At 40.5% G+C, this 20,922-nt stretch overlaps 2 protein-coding genes across 2 annotated transcripts; both read left to right on the forward strand.

Annotated features, from left to right (window-relative positions):
- Positions 1–793: 793 nt before the first annotated feature.
- On the forward strand, positions 794–1,180 carry NDUFB4 (NADH:ubiquinone oxidoreductase subunit B4; the record flags this gene model as incomplete). The annotated part of the gene is made up of 1 exon (XM_082261504.1): positions 794–1,180. One exon carries the CDS (start codon positions 794–796, stop codon positions 1,178–1,180), a length of 387 nt encoding a protein of 128 aa, XP_082117630.1.
- A 9,959-nt stretch (positions 1,181–11,139) lies between these two features.
- LOC309558431 (olfactory receptor 8G17-like) lies at positions 11,140–12,066 on the forward strand (the record flags this gene model as incomplete). Its single annotated transcript, XM_082261505.1, has 1 exon — positions 11,140–12,066. The coding sequence occupies one exon, from the start codon at positions 11,140–11,142 to the stop codon at positions 12,064–12,066; it is 927 nt and encodes a 308-aa protein (XP_082117631.1).
- Between the last annotated feature and the right edge of the window lie 8,856 nt (positions 12,067–20,922).

Genomic DNA, 20,922 nt, shown 5'->3' on the forward strand with positions numbered 1-20,922 from the left:
CATGTAAGAGATATGCTGAGATACCATTCCCAACCTCAATGACTCATCATGTGTGGAAGGTCTTATTTCAGCCAGTAAATACACACAATTAGCAAGCTGGTTCCTAGAGTGACTTTATATATGTGGTAACACAATGATGAAGGTTTGAGGGATAGGTTGAGTGGAGGTGGTAGGTTATAGACACTTGAAGGTGAGACAGTAGCAGATGGATGCAGGAAGGTTTAACAATGTTGTATGATAGCAGATGATAGAATAGCAGGTGGACATACAAAAGAGATCAACCCAGTGCAGAAAAGTAGCAGTAGTCTCAAGAGCTAGCAATCTAGTTTATGCAGATGTGATAAACAGTCTCTACTATGCAGAGCTAGATAGTGTAAGCTTAGTATAAGTTTATAGAGAATTCCCCTGCGGGGTACTTAGCACTATTAGCGATACAGCTGAAGGGTGGTTCAGGAGAGGCGGATGATCCAGTAGCGGGATACAGGGATCAGCGCAGCGAGGTTCCGTCAGCGAAGTAAGCTTGCAAGCATGGAAGCTTCAAGCAAGGTTAGCATCCAGATAAGGGTGTTTGAACGAACACATGTGAGTGAGAGCCGACGCCTTAAATAGCCATCTAGTCCGGCGCTGAGTGATGACAGCTCCAGTCTTAAAGGTGTATGCGCACCTTTCCAAAAGTAAATGGTAGGGCTCATACACTTGTGGAAAGTGTAATTTAGGGTACCAAAGGTACCGGAACATTACACATTTTTAAATCCGATTAAATATTATTCTCTCCCGGTGCCCTTGTTGTGTCATGGCGGAGTACAAGGAGAGCCGCTTCGTGAGCCGGCCGGAGGCGCTGGACCCGACCCGGTACTATAATCTGACCCCGGAGCAGAGGAAGCTGCAGGAGGAGAGAATCTCCATCCGAGCCAAACTGAAGAGAGAATATCAACTGCAACTCAATGACCCCCGGAGGATGGGGCTGGTGCAAGACCCAGCGGTGGAACGATGGATGTTCTCATGCATTTACAACATTTTGCCTAACGCCAGACTAACCCCAAAATTGTATCTGCGCGACCTCCTCTTCAATGGTGGACCCTTGCTTCTGATGTACATTCTCATAAGCCGGGATCGAGCACGGAAGGAGAAGGAGATCAGGGAAGGGAAGGACAACAATCCATTTTCTTTTTCATTTTGAGCACCGCTCCGCCCACACAGACATCCACGGTCCTGCACTCTTCATAATAAATGTGTCATTTAATGCTTTCATCAATTTATTAATTTTGGCTGGATTTTTAAGGAACCTGTAATATATATGGGAACAGAACTGTAAAATAAAGGTATAAATGTGTGAGAAAAAAAAATAAATAAATATTATTCTCTAATATTCTATTTTAATTTTATTGTTTTATTATTATTATTATTATTATTATTATTATTATTATTATTATTATTATTATTATTATTATTATTATTGTTATTGTTATTATTATTATTATTATTATTATGATTATTATTATTAGTATTATTGTTATTATTATTATTATTATTATTATTATTATTATTATTTTATTATTATTATTATTCTATTTTATTTTATTCTATTTTATAATATGCTAAATGTGTGCTCCGTTGTGGATAAAATGGGTCCAATTTTTCATCCATAGAGATTAAATGCTGTGAATTTAAAGCATCTATCTAGATTGATCTCAGAAGAATTAGAAAATTCTATAATGCTGATATGTGTTCCCGTGTTGTTGGGGAGATGCCAGGGGAAAATTTTGCCTTATAAATATTTGTATCTGTGGCTAATAAATGTATTGAGGCTTGAAATATCACACAGGCTTTGTGTCACATCATTTTAACAATTCTCTTCTGCAAAATATTTTCTATTCATTCAGTATACCACGGAACAGACTCACAATAGTTCAGCATTACTCCAACTCTGCAGAGAATATTTTGAAAAATACATTTTAAGAAAGTATCCCTAGCCAGGAAATTTCAGCAGCCTTTTATGTCTGTCAGTTTACAGGTATTTGTAATTTGTTTTTTTTTATTTATTTTGCTTAATAGTTAGAAATTTTTTTTTATGATTTTTGTTATTATTATTTTCATATCTAGTCCAACTAAAAAAAGCCATTATCATCAATAAAACCTACAGTTAACACAGATAAAAAAAAAAATCATTTATTTTTTATTTTTTTTTATTTTATTTTGTATACATTCCTATGGAAAGAAAAAATAAACAACTCAGCCAGTATGAATATATGTCATATTTTGGCAAGATTTATCAAGTCAGTAAAAATTAATAAGAGCGATCATCCTAATTGACATTTTACGGTTTTAAATGCAACATGACATATTTAAGGTATGTTCAAACACAACCAGATGAGGCATTGCATATCTGAAATACATTTGCAGAAATTAGTAGAATGGGTGCTTTAAAGCACAACGCTAGCCATTTTTTTTTTTTATAGTAAAGGGGAAGGGTTACATTTGTGTCAATCTTTTATTGTGATCTGTTTCTAGGCTTGGCATCACCACTGCTGGAAATTTTTTTTTTTTTTGCGCTATAAACAAAAAAATAGCAACAATTCTGAAAAAAAAAAAAAACAATATTTTTCATATTCTGCTTTATGATATTCCCCCAAAAAAATGTAAAAATCTATTTTTTTAACATTTTAGGCCAATTTGTTTTCTGCTACATATTTCTGGTAAAAAAAAAAAAAAAAAAAATCGCAATAGGCATATTTTGAATGGTTTGTGCAAAAGTTATCGCGTCTACCAACTACGGGAAAGATTTATGTCATTTTTATTTTTTTTTTTTTTTACTAGTATAACTGCGGCGGGCGGTCGGGAAGTGGTTAAAGCCTTTTTTTTTTTTTTTAGTACGGGGGTAGGGTTACATTTATGTCAATCTTTCATTGTGATCTGTTTCTAGGCATGGCGTCACCACTGCTGGAAGTGGGAAAATTTCAGCAAAGTACCATTCAACTGCAGGCTGTAAACATTGAACATGGGAAATGATTGCCACTTTATGGAAGCTGCTAGCAGGCTTCAAAACAGCTTGAAGCTTTTTTTTTTTTTAGCTTGCTTAAATGCCACTACCAAACTGCAGTTGAATGAGACTTTAAAAACTTTCTGAAAGCTCTACAAATGCTTGGTCACAGCTTGCTGTTCACACTGCTCTTATACAAGTTAACCACTTTAAGCCGGAGGGATTTGCCCCCCCCCCCCCCCTCCTGGGCAGGCCCTATTTTGCGATTCGGCACTGTGTTACTTTAACGGACAATTGCACGGTCGTGCGGCACTGTACCCAAATGAAATTAATGTCCTTATTTTCCCACAAACAGAGCTTTCTTTTGGTGGTATTTGATCACCTGTGCGATTTTTATTTTTTGCGCTATAAACAAAAAAATAGCAACAATTTTGAAAAAAAAAATATATATATTTTTCACATTCTGCTTTATGACATTCCCAAAAAAAAAATAAATTAAAAAATCAAATTTTTTTAACATTTTAGGCCAATTAGTTTTCTGTTACATATTTTTGGTAAAAAAAAAAAAAAATTGCAATAAGTGTATTTTTGAATGGTTTGTGCAAAAGTTATGGTGTCTACTAACTATGGGAAATATTTATGTCATTTTTATTGTTTTTTTTTTTTTTTTTTTTTTTACTAGTATAACTGCGGCGGGCGGTCGGGAAGTGGTTAAAGCACAATGCTAGCCATTTTTTTTTTATAGTAAGGGGGAAGGGTTAAATTTGTGTCAATCTTTTATTGTGATCTGTTTCTAGGCTTGGCATCACCACTGCTGGAAGTGAGAAAATTTCAGCAAAGTACCATTCAAGTCCAGGTTGTAAACATTGAACATGGGAAATGATTGCCACTTTACAGAAGCTGCTAGCAGGCTTCAGAACATATTGAAGCTTTTATCTTTCTTTTTTTTTTTTTTTTGTAGCTTGCTTAAATGCCACTACTAAACTGCAGTTGAATGAGCTAAATAAAATCGATGTCCTTTTTTCCCACAAACAGAGTTTTCTTTTGGTGGTATTTGATCACCTGTGGAATTTTTATTTTTTGCGCTATAAACAAAAAAATTGGGACACTTGTGGGGAAAAAAAAAAAAAAAAACAATATTTTTCATATTCTGCTTTATGACATTCCCCAAAAAAAATTAAAAAATCAAATTTTGTTTTAACATTTTAGGCCAATGTGTATTCTGCTACATATTTTTTGTAAAAAAAAAAAAAAAAAAATCGCAATAAGCGTATTTTGAATGGTTTGTGCAAAAGTTATGGTGTCTACTAACTACGGGAAATATTTATGTCATTTATATTGTTTTTTTTTTTTTTTTTACTAGTATAACTGCGGCGGGAGGTCTGGAAGTGGTTAAAGCACAACGCTTTTTATAGTAAGGGGGGAGGGTTACATTTGTGTCAACCTTTTATTGTGATCTGTTTCTAGGCTTGGCGTCACCACTGCTGGAGGTGAGAAAATTTCAGCAAAGTACCATTTAAATCCAGGTTGTAAACATTGAACATGGGAAATGATTGCCACTTTAGGGAAGCTGCTAGCAGGCTTCAGAACATCTTGAAGCTTTTTTCTTTTTTGTAGCTTGCTTAAATGCCACTACCAAACTGCAGTTAAATGAGATTTTAAAAGCTTCCTGAAAGCTCTACAAATGCTTGGTCACAGCTTGCTGTTCACACTGCTCTTATACAAGTTAAGAATTGCATTTTTTTTTTGTCTATAAACTTTTATTGAAAATGTTTTTTTCAATAGAAAAATGAAGAATTGCATTTTTAAACTCATTGCTATTAAATATAGAAAATTATAATAACATTTTTTACAATTGTATAGGTACAGTTTATTCTAACTATGGTTGATGAATCTTTAAAGCCCAAGTTAAGCCACAAAAAGATCCAGATAAACATTGTGCCAAAAAGTTATTGGTCTTTCATCTACTTTGCCTTTCATAGCAGCTGTGCAACCTTGTACAGGTTACAGTATTACACAAGAAATGTGCATTTTATGGAGCATTTCCTACTGCATGGTGGCACCCCCTCCCCCATCAGGAAATACACCTATACAGCAACACAACACATAGTTACACAGTCAAGTTGAAAAAAGACATAAGTCCATCTGGCTCAACCAATGAAATGTCATGCAATGGGGCATACTGTGTTTAAATAAAGGGTCATTTCCATATTTCTTATGCATTCCAGTGTATTGGTAGCCAATTCAGAATGCTTGCAATGATAAGTGACCTCCAACCAAATGCATGTTATTGTGCAGGCAGTTACCCATTGCAACACTAAAGTCTGAATATGGGGGCTTGAAGGTTTTCAATGCTTTGCTTTTTAAAGTGTTAACCACTTAAGCCCTGGAAGATTTTACCCCCTTCCTGAGCAGGGCCTGTTTTGCGATTCGGCACTGCGTGATTTTAACGGACAATTGCGCAGTCGTGCGACGCTGTACCTAAACAAATTTGGCGTCCTTTTTTTCCCACAAACAGAGCTTTCTTTTGGTGGTATTCGATCACCTGTGCGATTTTTTGATCATGCGCTATAAACAAAAAAACAGCGTCAATTTTGCAAAAATAACAATATTTTTCACATTTTTTTATATGAAATCCCCCCCCCCCCAAAAAATGTAAAAATCAAAATTTTTTAACATTTTAGGCCAATTTTTTTTTTTTTTACCATATGTTTGGTAAAAAAAAATCGCAAAAAGCGTATTTTGATTGGTTTGCGCAAAAGTTATTGCGTTTACTAACAAAGGGAAAGATTTTTGTCATTTTTGTTGTTTTTTTTTTAACGCGTAATGGCGGCGATCTGCAATTTTTTTTGCGGGACTGCGACATTGCGGCGGACAGATCGGACCCTTGACTGACATTTTTGACACTTTTGGGGTTACCAGTGACATTACTACAGTAATCAGTGCTATATATATGCACTGTTACTGTAAAAATGACACTGGCAGTGAAGGAGTTAGCTGTATTGGAGAGGGAGGGGTTAAGTGTGTCCTAGGGGCGTGCTTCTAACTGTGATTGGCTGTGGCTGTGTGTGTAAGAACAGTGATCAACGGTCCTACATAGTAGAACCATTTGATCATCATTCTTACACAGGGGAGACTGACAGGCGGCTTTGTTTACACTAGCCGCCTGCCTTTCTCCCGCTGTCACGGACGATCGCGAGAGCCCGGGGGACATCGGGTCCGCCGGGCACACGCCCGGGGGGGTCCGTGACCGAGCGGGAGCAGGAGCGCGCCTCCGACGGCACGCACTTGCTCCCCACACCCTTACAGGCTAGCGACGTAGATCTACGTTGCTCTGCCTGTGAGGGGCTGACTGCCGACGTAAATAGTCGTGCGGCAGTCGGCAAGTGGTTAAACCACTAGACCTCCAGAAGATTTACCCGACAATTGCACGGTCATGCAAATCTGTACCCAAATACAATTGATGTTTTTTTTTCCCCACAAATAGAGCTTTCTTTTGGTGATAGTACATAGTTACATAGTTAGTGAGGTTGAAAAAAAAAATACATCAGTCCATTCAGTTCAACCTATGATCACCACTGCGTTTTTTTTTTTTTTTTTGCAATATAAACAAAAAATAAAAAAAAATTGAAAAAATAATTATTATTTTTTTTTTACTTTCTATATACTGTATATACAGTATCTCACAAAAGTGAGTACACCCCTCACATTTTTGTAAATATTTTATTCTATCTTTTCATGTGACAACACTGAAGAAATGACACTTTGCTACAATGTAAAGTAGTGAGTGTACAGCTTGTATAACAGTGTAAATTTGCTGTCCCCTCAAAATAACTCAACACACAGCCATTAATGTCTAAACCGCTGGCAACAAAAGTGAGTACACCCCTAAGTTAAAATGTCCCAATTGGGCCCAATTAGCCATTTTCCCTCCCCAGTGTCATGTGACTCGATAATGTTACAAGGTCTCAGGTGTGAATGGGGAGCAGGTGCGTTAAATTTGGGGTTATCGCTCTCACTCTCTCATACTGGTCACTGGAAGTTCAACATGGCACCTCATGGCAAAGAACTCTCTGAGGATCTGAAAAAAAGGAATTGTTGCTCTACATAAAGATGGCCTAGGCTATAAGAAGATTGCTAAGACCCTAAAACTGAGCTGCAGCACGGTGGCCAAGACCATACAGCGGTTTACCAGGACAGGTTTCACTCAGAACAGGCCTCACCATGTTTGACCGAAGAAGGTAAGTGCATGTGCTCAGCATCATATCCAGAGGTTGTCTTTGGGAAATAGATGTATGAGTGCTGCCAGCATTGCTGCAGAGGTTGAAGGGGTGGGGGTCAGCCTCTCAGTGCTCAGACCATACGCTGCACACTGCATCAGTTTGCATGGCTGTCATCCGAGAAGGAAGCCTCTTCTAAAGATGATGTACAAGAAAGCCCGCATGAGTGCTGTCGGCACTGATGAGCTACAGTTTATTGAGGGAAACATGAATTCCAACATGTACTGTGACATACTGTAGCAGAGCATGATCCCCCCCCCTTCGGAGACTGGGCCGCAGGGCAGTATTCAGACATACGGACCCCAAACTCACCTCCAAGACAACCACTGCCTTGCTAAAGAAGCTGAGGGTAAAGTTGATGGACTGGCCAAGCATGTCTCCAGACCTAAACCCTGTTGAGCATCTGTGGGGCATCCTCGAATGGAAGGTGGAGGAGCGCAAGGTCTCTAACATCCACCAGCTCTGTGATGTCATCATTGAGGAGTGAAAGAGGACTCCAGTGGCAACCTGTGAAGCTCTGGTGAACTCCATGCCCAAGAGGGTTAAGGCAGTGCTGGAAAATAATGGTGGCCACACAAAATATTGACACTTTGGGCCCAATTTGGACATTTTCACTTAGGGGTGTACTCACTTTTGTTGCCAGCGGTTTAGACATTAATGGCTGTGTGTGAGTTATTTTGAGGGGACAGCAAATTTACACTGTTATACAAGCTGTACACTCACTACTTTACATTGTAGCAAAGTGTCATTTCTTCAGTGTTGTCACATGAAAAGATAGAATAAAATATTTACAAAAATGTGAGGGGTGTACTCACTTTTGTGAGATACTGTATATATATCCAAAAAAGGTCAATATGTATTCTGCTACATATTTTTGGTTAAAAAAAAATCCCAATAAGTGTATATTGATCGGTTTGTGCAAAAGTTATAGTGTCTACAAACAATGGTATATAATGTATACTGGAATTTTTATTTATTTAATAATTTATTTTTATAGTAGTATTGGCAGCGATCAGCAACTTATAGTCGCACTGAAAAATTGCAGTGGCCAATTTGACACTAACTGACACTTTTGACGCTTTGTAGGAACCAGTGACACTAATACAGTGATCAGTGCTAAAAATATGCACTCTCACTGTAATAATGAAACTAGCTACAAAGGGGTTAAACCTCTAGGGCAATCAAAGGGTTAACTTCTGCCTAGCCACTGTTTTGTGTACTAAAGCCCCGTACACACGTAGCGATTGTCGGCCGTAAATATTCGGCCGCCGAACGATCGGCCGATTGTCGGCTTGTTAGTATGATGCTTCCGACAACCGACTGCGACTTTTTGGCCGAACAGAATCGGGTATGCAGGCATTAAAATTTTTGTTGGCCAACACCAGAACGGCCGATTGTTCGCCAGTCAGTACAGAATTCGGCCGACAAACAGCAGATTAGCAAGACTGGGCATGCTCAGAGAAGAAAAAACACAAGGAAAGTTAACCATCACATGACATCACTTCTGCAGTCGGCTGTTGTTGGCCGACAAAATTCGTGTGCAGTCTTTTGCAGTTTTCAGCCGACAGGACAGCAGCGGACAAAAGACGGCCTATCGTTCGGCCGACATTCGGTACGTGTGTACGGGGCTTTAGTGTGCTGCTTTTAAAAGGGAAGTAATGGATTTTATTCCCTGCTTTCCAGGGACACGAAATCCATCACTTCCCCCTTATCAGACTGGAGCTCTGCCTTGTTTACATAGGCAGACCTCTGTTCTTTGCCTCTGCCCAACGATGGGCGGGTGCCGGCGGACATCCATTGCCTGGCACCCGCAGATCGGCTTCTGCTGTCAGTAATCACACCAGAAGCAGCCCACTGGCAGCGCACATGTGCCCTCTGAGCAGAAGTGCAGAATCACATCTAGCAGTATATCTACCATGGGGCAGCCAGGAAGTGGTTAATAGTTGTGTTTAATATTTTTTCCCAGTTTTTTAAAAACATTCAATTTTGAGGCTAAATATATTTTATTTATATTAACAATTTCAGTGAGAATTCAGGTAAATATAATTTACAGCATATAAATGCTATCAAATGATGTATCCAAACCAAACACACTTCCGTAAATTAAATGAAAAATCATTTTTAAGCTAACTTTTATTTTATACCTGGGAAATTAGAAAATAATATTACATATTTATTTAGAGATATATTTGTCTGTGAAGATTTTTATTTACTTTAATTATTTTTTTGGATTTTTTTTTTAACCACTTAAGCCCCGGAAGATTTTACCCCCTTCCTGACCAGGGCCTATTTTGTGATTCAGCACTGCGTGAATTTAACGGACAATTGCGCAGTCGTGCGACGATGTACCTAAACAAATTTGACGTCCTTTTTTTCCCACAAACAGAGCTTTCTTTTGGTGGTATTTGATCACCTGTGTGATTTTTACTTTTTGCGCTATAAACAAAAAAAGAGCGTCAATTTTGCAAAAATAACAATATTTTTCACATTTTTTTATATGAAATTCCCCCCCTAAAAAATGTAAAAATCAAAATTTTTTAACATTTTAGGCCAATTTGTTTTATGCTACATATGTTTGGTAAAAAAGATCGCAAAAAGCGTATTTTGATTGGTTTGCGCAAAAGTTATCGCGTTTACTAACAAAGGAAAAGATTTTTGTCATTTTTGTTGTTTTTTTCTTAACGCGTAATGGCGGCGATCTGCGTTTTTTTTGCGGTACTGCGACATTGCGACGGACAGATCGGACCCTTGACTGACATTTGTGACACTTTTGGGGTTACCAGTGACATTACTACAGTAATCAGTGCTATACATATGCACTGTTACTGTAAAATGACACTGGCAGTGAAGGGGTTAACTTTTTTTGAGAGGGAGGGGTGGTGTGTGTCCCTAGGGGCGTGATTCTAACTGTGATTGGCTGTGGCTTAAGGTGTAGGAACAATGATCAACGGTCCTACATAGTAGAACCGTATGATCACTGTTCATACACAGGGGAGAATGACAGGCGGCTTTGTTTACATTAGCCGCCTGCCTTTCTCCCGCTGTCACGGACGATCGCAAGTGCCCGACGGACATCGGGTCCGCCGGGCACACACGCGGGGGGTCTGTGACCGAGCGGGAGTGGGAGCGCGCCTACGGCGGCACGCGCTCGCTCCCTCCCCAGAGCCTCACAGGCTAGTGACGTACCCATACGTCACTTTGCCTGTGAGGGGCTGACCGCCGCAGTATATGTACTTGCGGCGGTCGGCAAGTGGTTAATATTTTTTCCCAGTTTTTTAAAAACATTCAATTTTGAGGCTAAATATATTTTATTTGTATTAACAATTTCAGTGAGAATTCAGGTAAACATAATTTACAGCATATAAATGCTATCAAATGATGTATCCAAACCAAACACACTTCCGTAAATTAAATGAAAAATCATTTTTAAGCTAACTTTTATTTTATACTTGGGAAATTAGAAAATAATATTAAATATTTATTTAGAGATATATTTGTTGGTGAAGATTTTTATTTACTTTAATTATTTTTTTGGATTTTTTTTAAGGTCAAGATCCACAGGCTGAACATTCTGGTGTAGAACCCAAATAATCTTGAAAACAATATAGTTCAATTATTTTGGAATTATGTTTCCTATGCTGGATAATTTTAGAAAAATCTAAATAATATTTTTTTCCAAAAACACAATAAACATTTTTTTTTAAAGTTACCTCTTTACTATACTGAAATATTGGAGGAAATATATTATTATTTTCAACTATGATTATTCAAATCAAATCATTTAAAGAATTGCATAACAAAGCAAATTGCATAATATCATTTTTTGTTCACCCTTTATTACTCCCTTTAACATAAATAAAAGTGGATACAAATGTTGCAATGGGGAATCAGTCAATTTTGAATGAATTATTTCTCTCTGGCCTGTCTGACAATCCATCCATTCAGCTCCTTCTCTTTCTATTATTCCTTCTACTTTACTTTCTGACATTGACCTGGAATTTGCTAATAATTGTCCTCATAATCACCGACTCTCACCTCCATGTTCCTATGTACTTCTTCCTTGGGAACTTAGCAGGTTTGGACTTCTTCTGTTCCTCAGTCACCATCCCACGAATGTTGTTTGACCTTCACACCAAGACAAGAAAGATCACCGTCACAGCTTGCATAACCCAAGTTTTCTTTTTTATTCTCTTTACCATTTCTGAGGCTTTTCTGTTTGCCATCATGTCCTATGATCGATATATTGCTATTTGTCAGCCATTACATTACAAGGAGATCATGAGTTGGAAAGCCTGTGTAAAGTTGATGTTCTGTGTTCTGTGTCTCGGTTTTACCTATTCTATAGTTCATACACTTAATGCCCTAAAACTAACATTTTGTGAGTCAGATATTATAAAAAGTTTCTTCTGTGATCTTCCCGAGTTGCTTCAAATTTCCTGTAGTGACATTTACATAAATGTGCTGCTTATACTTCTTTTGGGCGGCTTCCTCGGGGGCGTGGCTCTGATACTGACTTTTTTTCCCTATGTTTATATAATAAAAACTGTCCTGATGATGCAGGTTAAGGGCAATAGAAGTAAAGTTTTCTCTACCTGTACCTCTCACCTGACAGTGGTGTTTATATTTTACTGCTCCGCTATAGTTAATTACTTTCGGCCAAGTGGTAGCCATTTTCCTGGTGACAAAGTGTTTTCTGTCTTTTACTCTGTGATCCTTCCTCTCCTTAATCCCCCAATCTACAGCATGAGGAACCAGGACTTCAAAACAGCATTCCAACGTGCTTTAAAGAAGGTTGTACCTAATTAAATACAACATTCATCTAAACCAGGGATTCTCAACCAGGGTTCTGTTGAACCCTAGGGTTCTTCCTGAGGTTTCTAGGGACTCCTTGAGCAATGGGCAATTTCTGCCTCTCAGATAAGTTTCCAATGACACCATTGTTCCTTTTAGCTATCTCTAAGGGGGTAATTCTTCCCAATGATGACAAGAGTAAGGGGCATTATTCCCACTGACTGCCACACTAATGTGTCATGAGTTCTAGATTTGTAATTTTTAGCAGGGATTTCCCGAGACCAGAAATTTATTTCAAGAGTTCCTCTGTGTTGAAAAGGTTGAGAAAGGCCGATCTAAACAAATCCTTAATAGAAAGTTGTAGAAGTAACTTTGTTACGACTGGTACAAAAAAAAAATCAGTGGAACCATAATTGCTATGAAATGACTACAAAAGACGAAAAAGAAAGAAAAATAGAGGGTGCACCAGCCTAGAGCATTATTCTTTGCAACGATTTATTATTCAACAAGTACAGAATCTCACATTTTTGTATATATTGTATTCTATCTTTTCATGTGACAACACTGAAGAAATGACACTTTGCTACAATGTAAAGTAGTGAGTGTACAGCTTGTATAACCGTGTAAATTTGCTGTCCCCTCAAAATAACTCAACACAGCCATTAATGTCTAAAACGCTGGCAACAAAAGTGAGTACACCCCTAAGTGAAAATGTCCAAATTGGGCTATTTCGCCTCACCAGTGTCATGTCACTCATTAGTGTTACAAGGTCTCAGGTGTGAATGGGGAGCAGGTGTGTTAAATTTGGTGTTATCACTCTCACTCTCTCATACTGGTCACTGGAAGTTCAACATGGCACCTCCTGGCAAAGAACTCTCTAAAGGATCTGAAAAAAAGAATTGTTGCTCTACATAAAGATGACCGAGGTTATAAGAAGATTGCCAAGACCCTGAGACTGAGCTGCAGAATGGTGGCCAAGACCATGCAGCGGTTTAACAGGACAGGTTCCACTCAGAACAGGCCTCGCCATGGTTGACCAAAGAAGTTGAATGCACGTGCTTAGCTTCATATCCAGAGGTTGTCTTTGGGAAATAGACGTATAAGTGGTGCTGCCAGCATTGCTGCAGAGGTTGAAGGGGTGGGGGGGTCAGTCTGTCAGTGCTCAGACCATACGCCGCACACTGCATCAAATTGGTCTGCATGGCTGTCACCCCAAAAGGGAGCCTCTTCTAAAGATGATGCATTAGAAAGCCCACAAACAGTTTGCTGAAGACAAGCACACTAAGGACATGGATTACTGGAACCATGTCCTGTGAGTCTGGTCTGATGGGACCAAGATAAACGTATTTGGTTCAGATGATGTCAAGCATGTGTGGCAGCAACCAGGTGAGGAGTACAAAGACAAGTGTGTCTTGCCTACAGTCAAGCATGGTGGTGGGAGTGTCATGGTCTGGGACTGCATGAGTGTTGCCAGAACTGGGGAGCTACAGTTCATGGAGGGAACCATGAATGCCAACATGTACTGTGAAATACTGAAGCAGAGTATGATCCCCTCCCTTCGGAGACTTGGCCGCAGGGCAGTATTCCAACATGATAACGACCCCAAACACACCTCCAAGATGACCACTGCCTTGCTAAAGAAGCTGAGGGTAAAGGTGATGGACTGGCCAAGCATGTCTCCAGACCTAAACCCTATTGAACATCTATTAGGCATCCTCAAATGGAAGGTGGAAGAGCAAATGGTCTCTAACATCCGCCAGCTCCACAATGTTGTCATGGAGGAGTGGAAGAGGACTCCAGTGGCAACCTGTGAAGCTCTGGTGAACTCCATGCCCAAGAGGGTTAAGGCAGTGCTGGAAAATAATGGTGGCCACACAAAATATTGACACTTTGCACCCACTTTGGACATTTTCACTTAGGGGTGTACTCACTTTTGTTGCCAGCGGTTTAGACATTAATGGCTGTGTGTTGAGTTATTTTGAGGGGACAGCAAATTTACACTGTTATACAAGCTGTACACTCACTACTTTACATTGTAGCAAAGTGTCATTTCTTCAGTGTTGTCACATGAAAACATATAATAAAATATTTACAAAAATGTGAGGGGTGTACTGACTTTTGTGAGATACTGTATATAAAATAGAGTCAGGAAGGTATTAGGGATTTTTCAGATGCTTCTCATCAAACAACACTTTATATGTTAAAAGATTATCATTTATTTTGAACATTAAAAACTTTTGATTTGTACATTTAAAAAAAGAAAAAATGATAAATGGAAAGAGCACATTGCTATACTGTATATGTGAAGACTGAAATTGTCACCAGAGCCTTGTATATTTATTTTCCAGCATGATGTACAATTTTTGGAAGATTTGATTTGTTTCACAAAATTGGCAAAGGAATTGTTTTTTTGGTGTGCATAGTATTTAAGTTATAAATGTAATACGATTATGTAGGTTAACAATGGTTTATTTATATACTGTATATTTTATGTATTGTGAGGGATTAGCTCGGTGGTAGGCGTGGATGACCCCTTTGGGGGTGCGTTTTCACAGAGAGATAGCCGAGCAGAGGTTGAAAACAAGACTGATTTATTCATGCAATTTACTTCACACAATTGCAAGCGTCAAAACAGCCAAAATAAAATAAAAGACAAAATAAATCCTTGCCTCTGTGGGCGGCTACCTTCTCACGCTGGAACCTACCTAAGAAGTCTTTCCAACCTACTGTTGGGCCGACACTGCTGATCCTACAGCAGACACTCAAATGTCCATTTGTTTGCTTTTCACACAGCACAAACATTGTCCATTGAACATGTCCCTTTGTTTTCTTTCACACAGCACATGTTCATTTATAACAGGATCCTTTACTCTTCAGATTCTTCACATTGAACACAGTTCATTTAACAGGTCCCTTTACTCTTCACACTCTTCACATGGAACACTTTGTCTTCTCACCTTTGAGACGTCTTCACTCGTGGTTACCCTCCTTAGCTTCACATCGCTGTAGGGGGTCTTCTCCCATGCTCACCAGCTTGTCGGGAGGCACACATCCGACTGTCCCCCTCTCCCAGCCCACACGGCGACAGGAGGCAGCAGTCCTTCTCCCATGCCCACACGGCGTCGGGAGGTACACGTATGTCTGCCTTCCTCTCCCAGCCCACACGGCGACAGGAGGCAGCACTCAATAGATTTTCTCTGGACAAATTATAGAGGCCTTGATCTCCTCATTCTGAACAGTTGAATGGTTTTCAACTTCCTGCTGGCTCTTTTTGCAGCCAACACCCTATAGTATCAGTGAACTTTTCAAAGCAGGTGGGAATGTGTCTCCTCTCAGTGACTACATTCCCAGATTTACCTGACTTCCTGTCACATACCCCCCCCTCTTGTTTCAACCCTAGGGTTGGGACACATATTTCCAGGCACGCATGTGTCAGGCACTGCTGACTCACTGATAAGCCTCCTATTATCCTCAAGCTTCCGGATGAAACTGTTTCTGTCATCTTCACTGACAGATTTCTCATAAATGCCACACAGTTTGTCTCTCATCTCATATACACATTCTTCAACTGCATTTTTGGCATAATTTTGCTCCTTCTCGTTTCTGTCATCTTCATTGACAGCTTTCTCATAAATGTCAGACAGCTTGTCCCTCATAACCGTCTGTCCAATCCACCATGGAGGACCGTGATCCATAGGTAACTCAATTGGGCTAGTCTTAATGTCTTCAACATTCTTAAGACGCCTCTCTCTGCAATCCATAAATGTTTTCCACAAAACTTTGAGAACCTTTGCTTCACTAAGCTTTGTTCCAAGTAGGGACTCTTGACATCCCTCTGTGACTTGAGTTGCCTCTCCATACAGCTGTACACAATCATTGACTTTTTGTTGTAAAAGGGAATGATCTTCCTTCTTGAGCTTTGCTTGCTCTAAGATGCTGTGCAGAGGATTTTCCAATTGAGACAACAGGCTGTCACACATTTCTTCAAAGTGACCCCTGTTCCTTTTCCCAGAGATATCAATATCATTCAAACATTTCATATTCATAGGCAGATCTGAAGCATTTGCACTCATCAACTTCTTAAACTTTTCGCCCTCCTGAGCGAGTCGCAGTAAAGGCCTACTATTTGATTTGATATTCAGTTTATATTTCTTGCCAAACTCTTCACAGAAGTAGCCAACCAGAACATCATCAACTTTCCTTCCACCAACATAGGGGTTAAAGGCAACAACACAGTTGAACCCAGCGATCTGGGTGGTATCCATTATAGACCTCCTCTCTGCATCAGTGAAGAAGCATGGAACTGCAACACATTCTTTTACAGGTTTCTTCAATGCACTTTCTGCTGAACTATTTGACCGCTCAAGGTCACCTAGTTCCTTTTCTCTATCTGAATTCCACATGGAATGTATCTCAAGATCACGATCAAACTTCTGCCACCCGTCTTTCACCAGTTCCATTTTGGAAACACTCCCTGAAAGGCACTTATTCATTTGCTTCACGTTTTCACCAACAGCCTTAGTTTTCTCCACTAGGTGGCGTTTGCTTTTTTCTCCCAGATTTATATCACTTGCTTTAGTTTTCTCCGCTTTAGTTTTCTCCACTAGGTTTTCAGCCTGAACTGAGAAATCATCACATTTCTTACACAACTCTTTTGTTTGCTGAAGCTCTAATGATACATTTTCCAATGCTTGAAGTTTTTGAAGGAACGGTTTATTCCAAAGGGGTGATTCAAGCCACGTGTCATCACATTTCTGAGGCTCACTCAGGACAGACCCCAAAACACTGATCCTTTTAAAAACTGCATCAGGCACACTATCCCCTCTTTGGGACAGATCCTCTGTTGCCTGGAATTCCTCTTCCAGTTCCTGCAACTGAATCTTCATCTCTTCTACTTGCTGTTCTAAGGCTCGCTTAGACTTTTCTAGCTCCTGAACTCTTTTCACAACATCATCCTTGGAGCGGACCAAATCTTCCATCTCTGTACACAGCTGTTTGTTAACTCTTTCTAGTTTAACATTACACTCTAGAGCTTCCTCCAAAGAGCGAGCCAAGAACAGGGCTTTGCTCTCGTTATCACGCGCCTCCGTTTTTGCACGGTCGCGTTCTTCTGCATATTTTGCAGACACAGTCTTCTCTTCACCAAGCATCTGATCAAACTTCTTTTTCACATCTTCAACACACTGTAATGACCCAACGCTTTCTTCCATGCGTTTTTTCATATCCGCTATCTGAGCTTGCAATGTTGCGACTTGCTCTGATAGGTTTTTCTTTGCTTCCGCCTCCTCTTTTAATTGTTCCAGGAAGCCATTTTTCTCATCTTCCATTTGTTTGAGCTTTGTGCTAAAACTCAGCCTTTGACACCTCTCTTCCTGTAAGAGTTCCTGCGTGTCTTGCAGCTGCGATTCCAAGATAGAAAAATCTTCCGCAATTTCTCTAGATTTGCTGTCTGCTTGAGAAAGCTGATTTGTAACATTGTCCAACTCAACCTGCAGTCGGTTTGCCTTCTCTGACAGCTTAGCACACAATCGGTCACCTTCTGACACCTTGACTTGCGATTCCAGAAGCCGTGCCTCTACTTTTTCCCTCTTATGTTCACAATCTCCTTTTCCCTGCATAAGAGCCTTCACCTCATTGGCTAGTTTCTGGGAATGAGACTGTAATTCTGCCACACAGGCTTCTTTCTCCTTTAACTGCTGCTGGAAACGTTGGGCTTCACCTTTCCAACTTTCACAGTCTGCACGTAATTCATCTACCACATTGCTCAAAGTGGTGAGCTCATACACAGTACTCAGTAATTTAGCCTCTCTTTCACTTTTCTCGTTGTCGCTGAGAGACAATGTCGTTTTCAGAGCGACATTCTGTTCCTGCGACTCCTGCAGGTCTATTTTTGTAACTTCCAAACACTGAAGACTTTTTTCCAGCTGATTACGCAACTCCAACATTTCACACATGCTTTGCTTCTGCAAAGTCTGAATTTCAATTTCCTTTTCCATGAGGATGGTATCTTTCTCCTTTATAGTGTCTTGACGTTTTTGCAACTCGACCAAAAGAAGAGCAGTGGATTCTTCCCACTGTAACACATGAGACTTGAGTAGTTCATTCATTTCCTGCAAGTTTCTATGCTCCATTTTAAGCAATTCCAAGGCTTGTTCCTTTTCTTCCATTTTCCGTTGCAAGGCATCCAACTCAGCCCTGCACACATACTCGGTTTCCTCCAAACCGATGGCCTCCATTGGCTGCTGGCGTCTCTGTTTCCAGCCTGCCATACTCTCTTGATGAGCCTTTTGTTGAGCTGCAAAGCTCCGCTGAAAATCCGCATTTGCCTGCTGTTGAGCTGCATTTGCCTGCTGTTGAGCTGTATTTGATATAATCAGTTGTTTCAACATCTCCTCCATTTTGAGTTTACTTTTCATCTGAGAACCCTGCGTCTCCAAAGCAGTTTCATTTGCCCCAGTGTTGCTAGGGACAACAACCTTCCTCTTTAGTAGACTCTCTTTAGGCATGGATGGGGCTGGTTCAGACGGTAACATCCCCTCCATCCATAGAATCCGGTCTCTCATTTCATCTATCTTTGCATTTTTCAGGCGTTTGGATCGCCCCATCTTCAATAACTCCACACACAAATTTTTCACAGTCCAGCAAACAAAATTTGAGACCACTGTCTCTTTAACACATGTAGTTTTTCTCTCTCTTGCAAGATCTCTTTTCCTGCGCACACAGTTTGTGCAGTCACTTGCACCAGACACAACAAAGTTCATCAAATAATTTTGAGACCGCTGTCTCTTTAAAACACTTTTTTTTTTTCTGTCAGGATCTTCTCTCCTGCACACATAGATTGTGCAATCTCATGCACCAGATAAAGTTCATCAAACATTTGCACTTCCTTGCAGGGATCTCTGCTTATGCCCGCATCCTCCACCATATGTGAGGGATTAGCTCGGTGGTAGGCGTGGATGACCCCTTTGGGGGTGCGTTTTCACAGAGAGATAGCCGAGCAGAGGTTGAAAACAAGACTGATTTATTCATGCAATTTACTTCACACAATTGCAAGCGTCAAAACAGCCAAAATAAAATAAAAGACAAAATAAATCCTTGCCTCTGTGGGCGGCTACCTTCTCACGCTGGAACCTACCTAAGAAGTCTTTCCAACCTACTGTTGGGCCGACACTGCTGATCCTACAGCAGACACTCAAATGTCCATTTGTTTGCTTTTCACACAGCACAAACATTGTCCATTGAACATGTCCCTTTGTTTTCTTTCACACAGCACATGTTCATTTATAACAGGATCCTTTACTCTTCAGATTCTTCACATTGAACACAGTTCATTTAACAGGTCCCTTTACTCTTCACACTCTTCACATGGAACACTTTGTCTTCTCACCTTTGAGACGTCTTCACTCGTGGTTACCCTCCTTAGCTTCACATCGCTGTAGGGGGTCTTCTCCCATGCTCACCAGCTTGTCGGGAGGCACACATCCGACTGTCCCCCTCTCCCAGCCCACACGGCGACAGGAGGCAGCAGTCCTTCTCCCATGCCCACACGGCGTCGGGAGGTACACGTATGTCTGCCTTCCTCTCCCAGCCCACACGGCGACAGGAGGCAGCACTCAATAGATTTTCTCTGGACAAATTATAGAGGCCTTGATCTCCTCATTCTGAACAGCTGAATGGTTTTCAACTTCCTGCTGGCTCTTTTTGCAGCCAACACCCTATAGTATCAGTGAACTTTTCAAAGCAGGTGGGAATGTGTCTCCTCTCAGTGACTACATTCCCAGATTTACCTGACTTCCTGTCACAGTATTAAGAAGATTTTTTTTGTAATTAAAATTACCAACATGTTATACTTACCTGCTTTTTCAATGTTTTTTTTACAGAGCAGCCGCCATCCTCCTCTTCTCTGGTCTCCCGCTGGTGCTCCGGGCTTCCCCCCCGCTGAGTGCACTTATGTTAAAGCGGAGTTCCACCCAAAAGTGGAACTTCCGCTCTTTTGTCCCCCCCCCCCTTCCGTTGCCACATTTGGCACCTTTCAGGGGGGAGGGGGGAAACGGGTACCTGTTTTTGACAGGTACCCTTCCCCACTTCCGGTATATGGCGCCGCAGCGCCATCCCTCGGAAGCTCGGCCCCCTCCTCCTTCCTCCTCCGCCGAGCCAGTAGGAATGCGCAGCGCGCTTCGCGCATGCGCATGCACAGTAGGGACCCGCCCATGATGCCACAAGGCTTCACTGCCGGGTTCCCTTACCAGCAATGGCGGCGGTAGCACCCGACAGCCGGCGTAAACATCGGCTATGGTGCCGACATCACTGGACTCCAGGACAGGTAAGTGTCCTAATATTTAATAAACAAGCAAAAAATTTGGGGGAGCATACCCATGTATTTCTAAAGCTGGTGCAGCTATGAACCAAAAGACATGTATATTAAAAAAGAATAGCGCACACATGCAAAAGAAATTACTACCAAATTTGAAGACAATCCATAAATAAAAATGGGGATTTGGTCCCACCATATGGCCATATCGTGCTCAAGCCCACTACTACGTCAAAGTACCTCATTATCAGTGGGTCCTACACTATCCATAAAAAAGAGATGAATCCAGCCTTTCTAACCCTTGGAGATAACACTCCTTGCTGGGAAAGATGTGCAAATGCACTACAGGGGACTCCTCCTATATCCACTTGATAGTGGACACCAATAGAGTACAGGTGTGTGTGGGGGATGGGATGCTCAACCCCAGAAGTCTGGTCAGACCGAATACATAATAAACAAGCAAAAAATTGGGGGAGCAAACCCTGAACATGTATATCTAAAGCCGGTGCAGCTATGGACCAAGCGACATGTATATTAAAAAAGAATAGCGCACACATGCA

Source organism: Pelophylax lessonae (assembly GCF_965119305.1).
Source record: "Pelophylax lessonae genome assembly, chromosome: 6".
NCBI classification, from domain to species: Eukaryota; Metazoa; Chordata; class Amphibia; order Anura; family Ranidae; genus Pelophylax; species Pelophylax lessonae.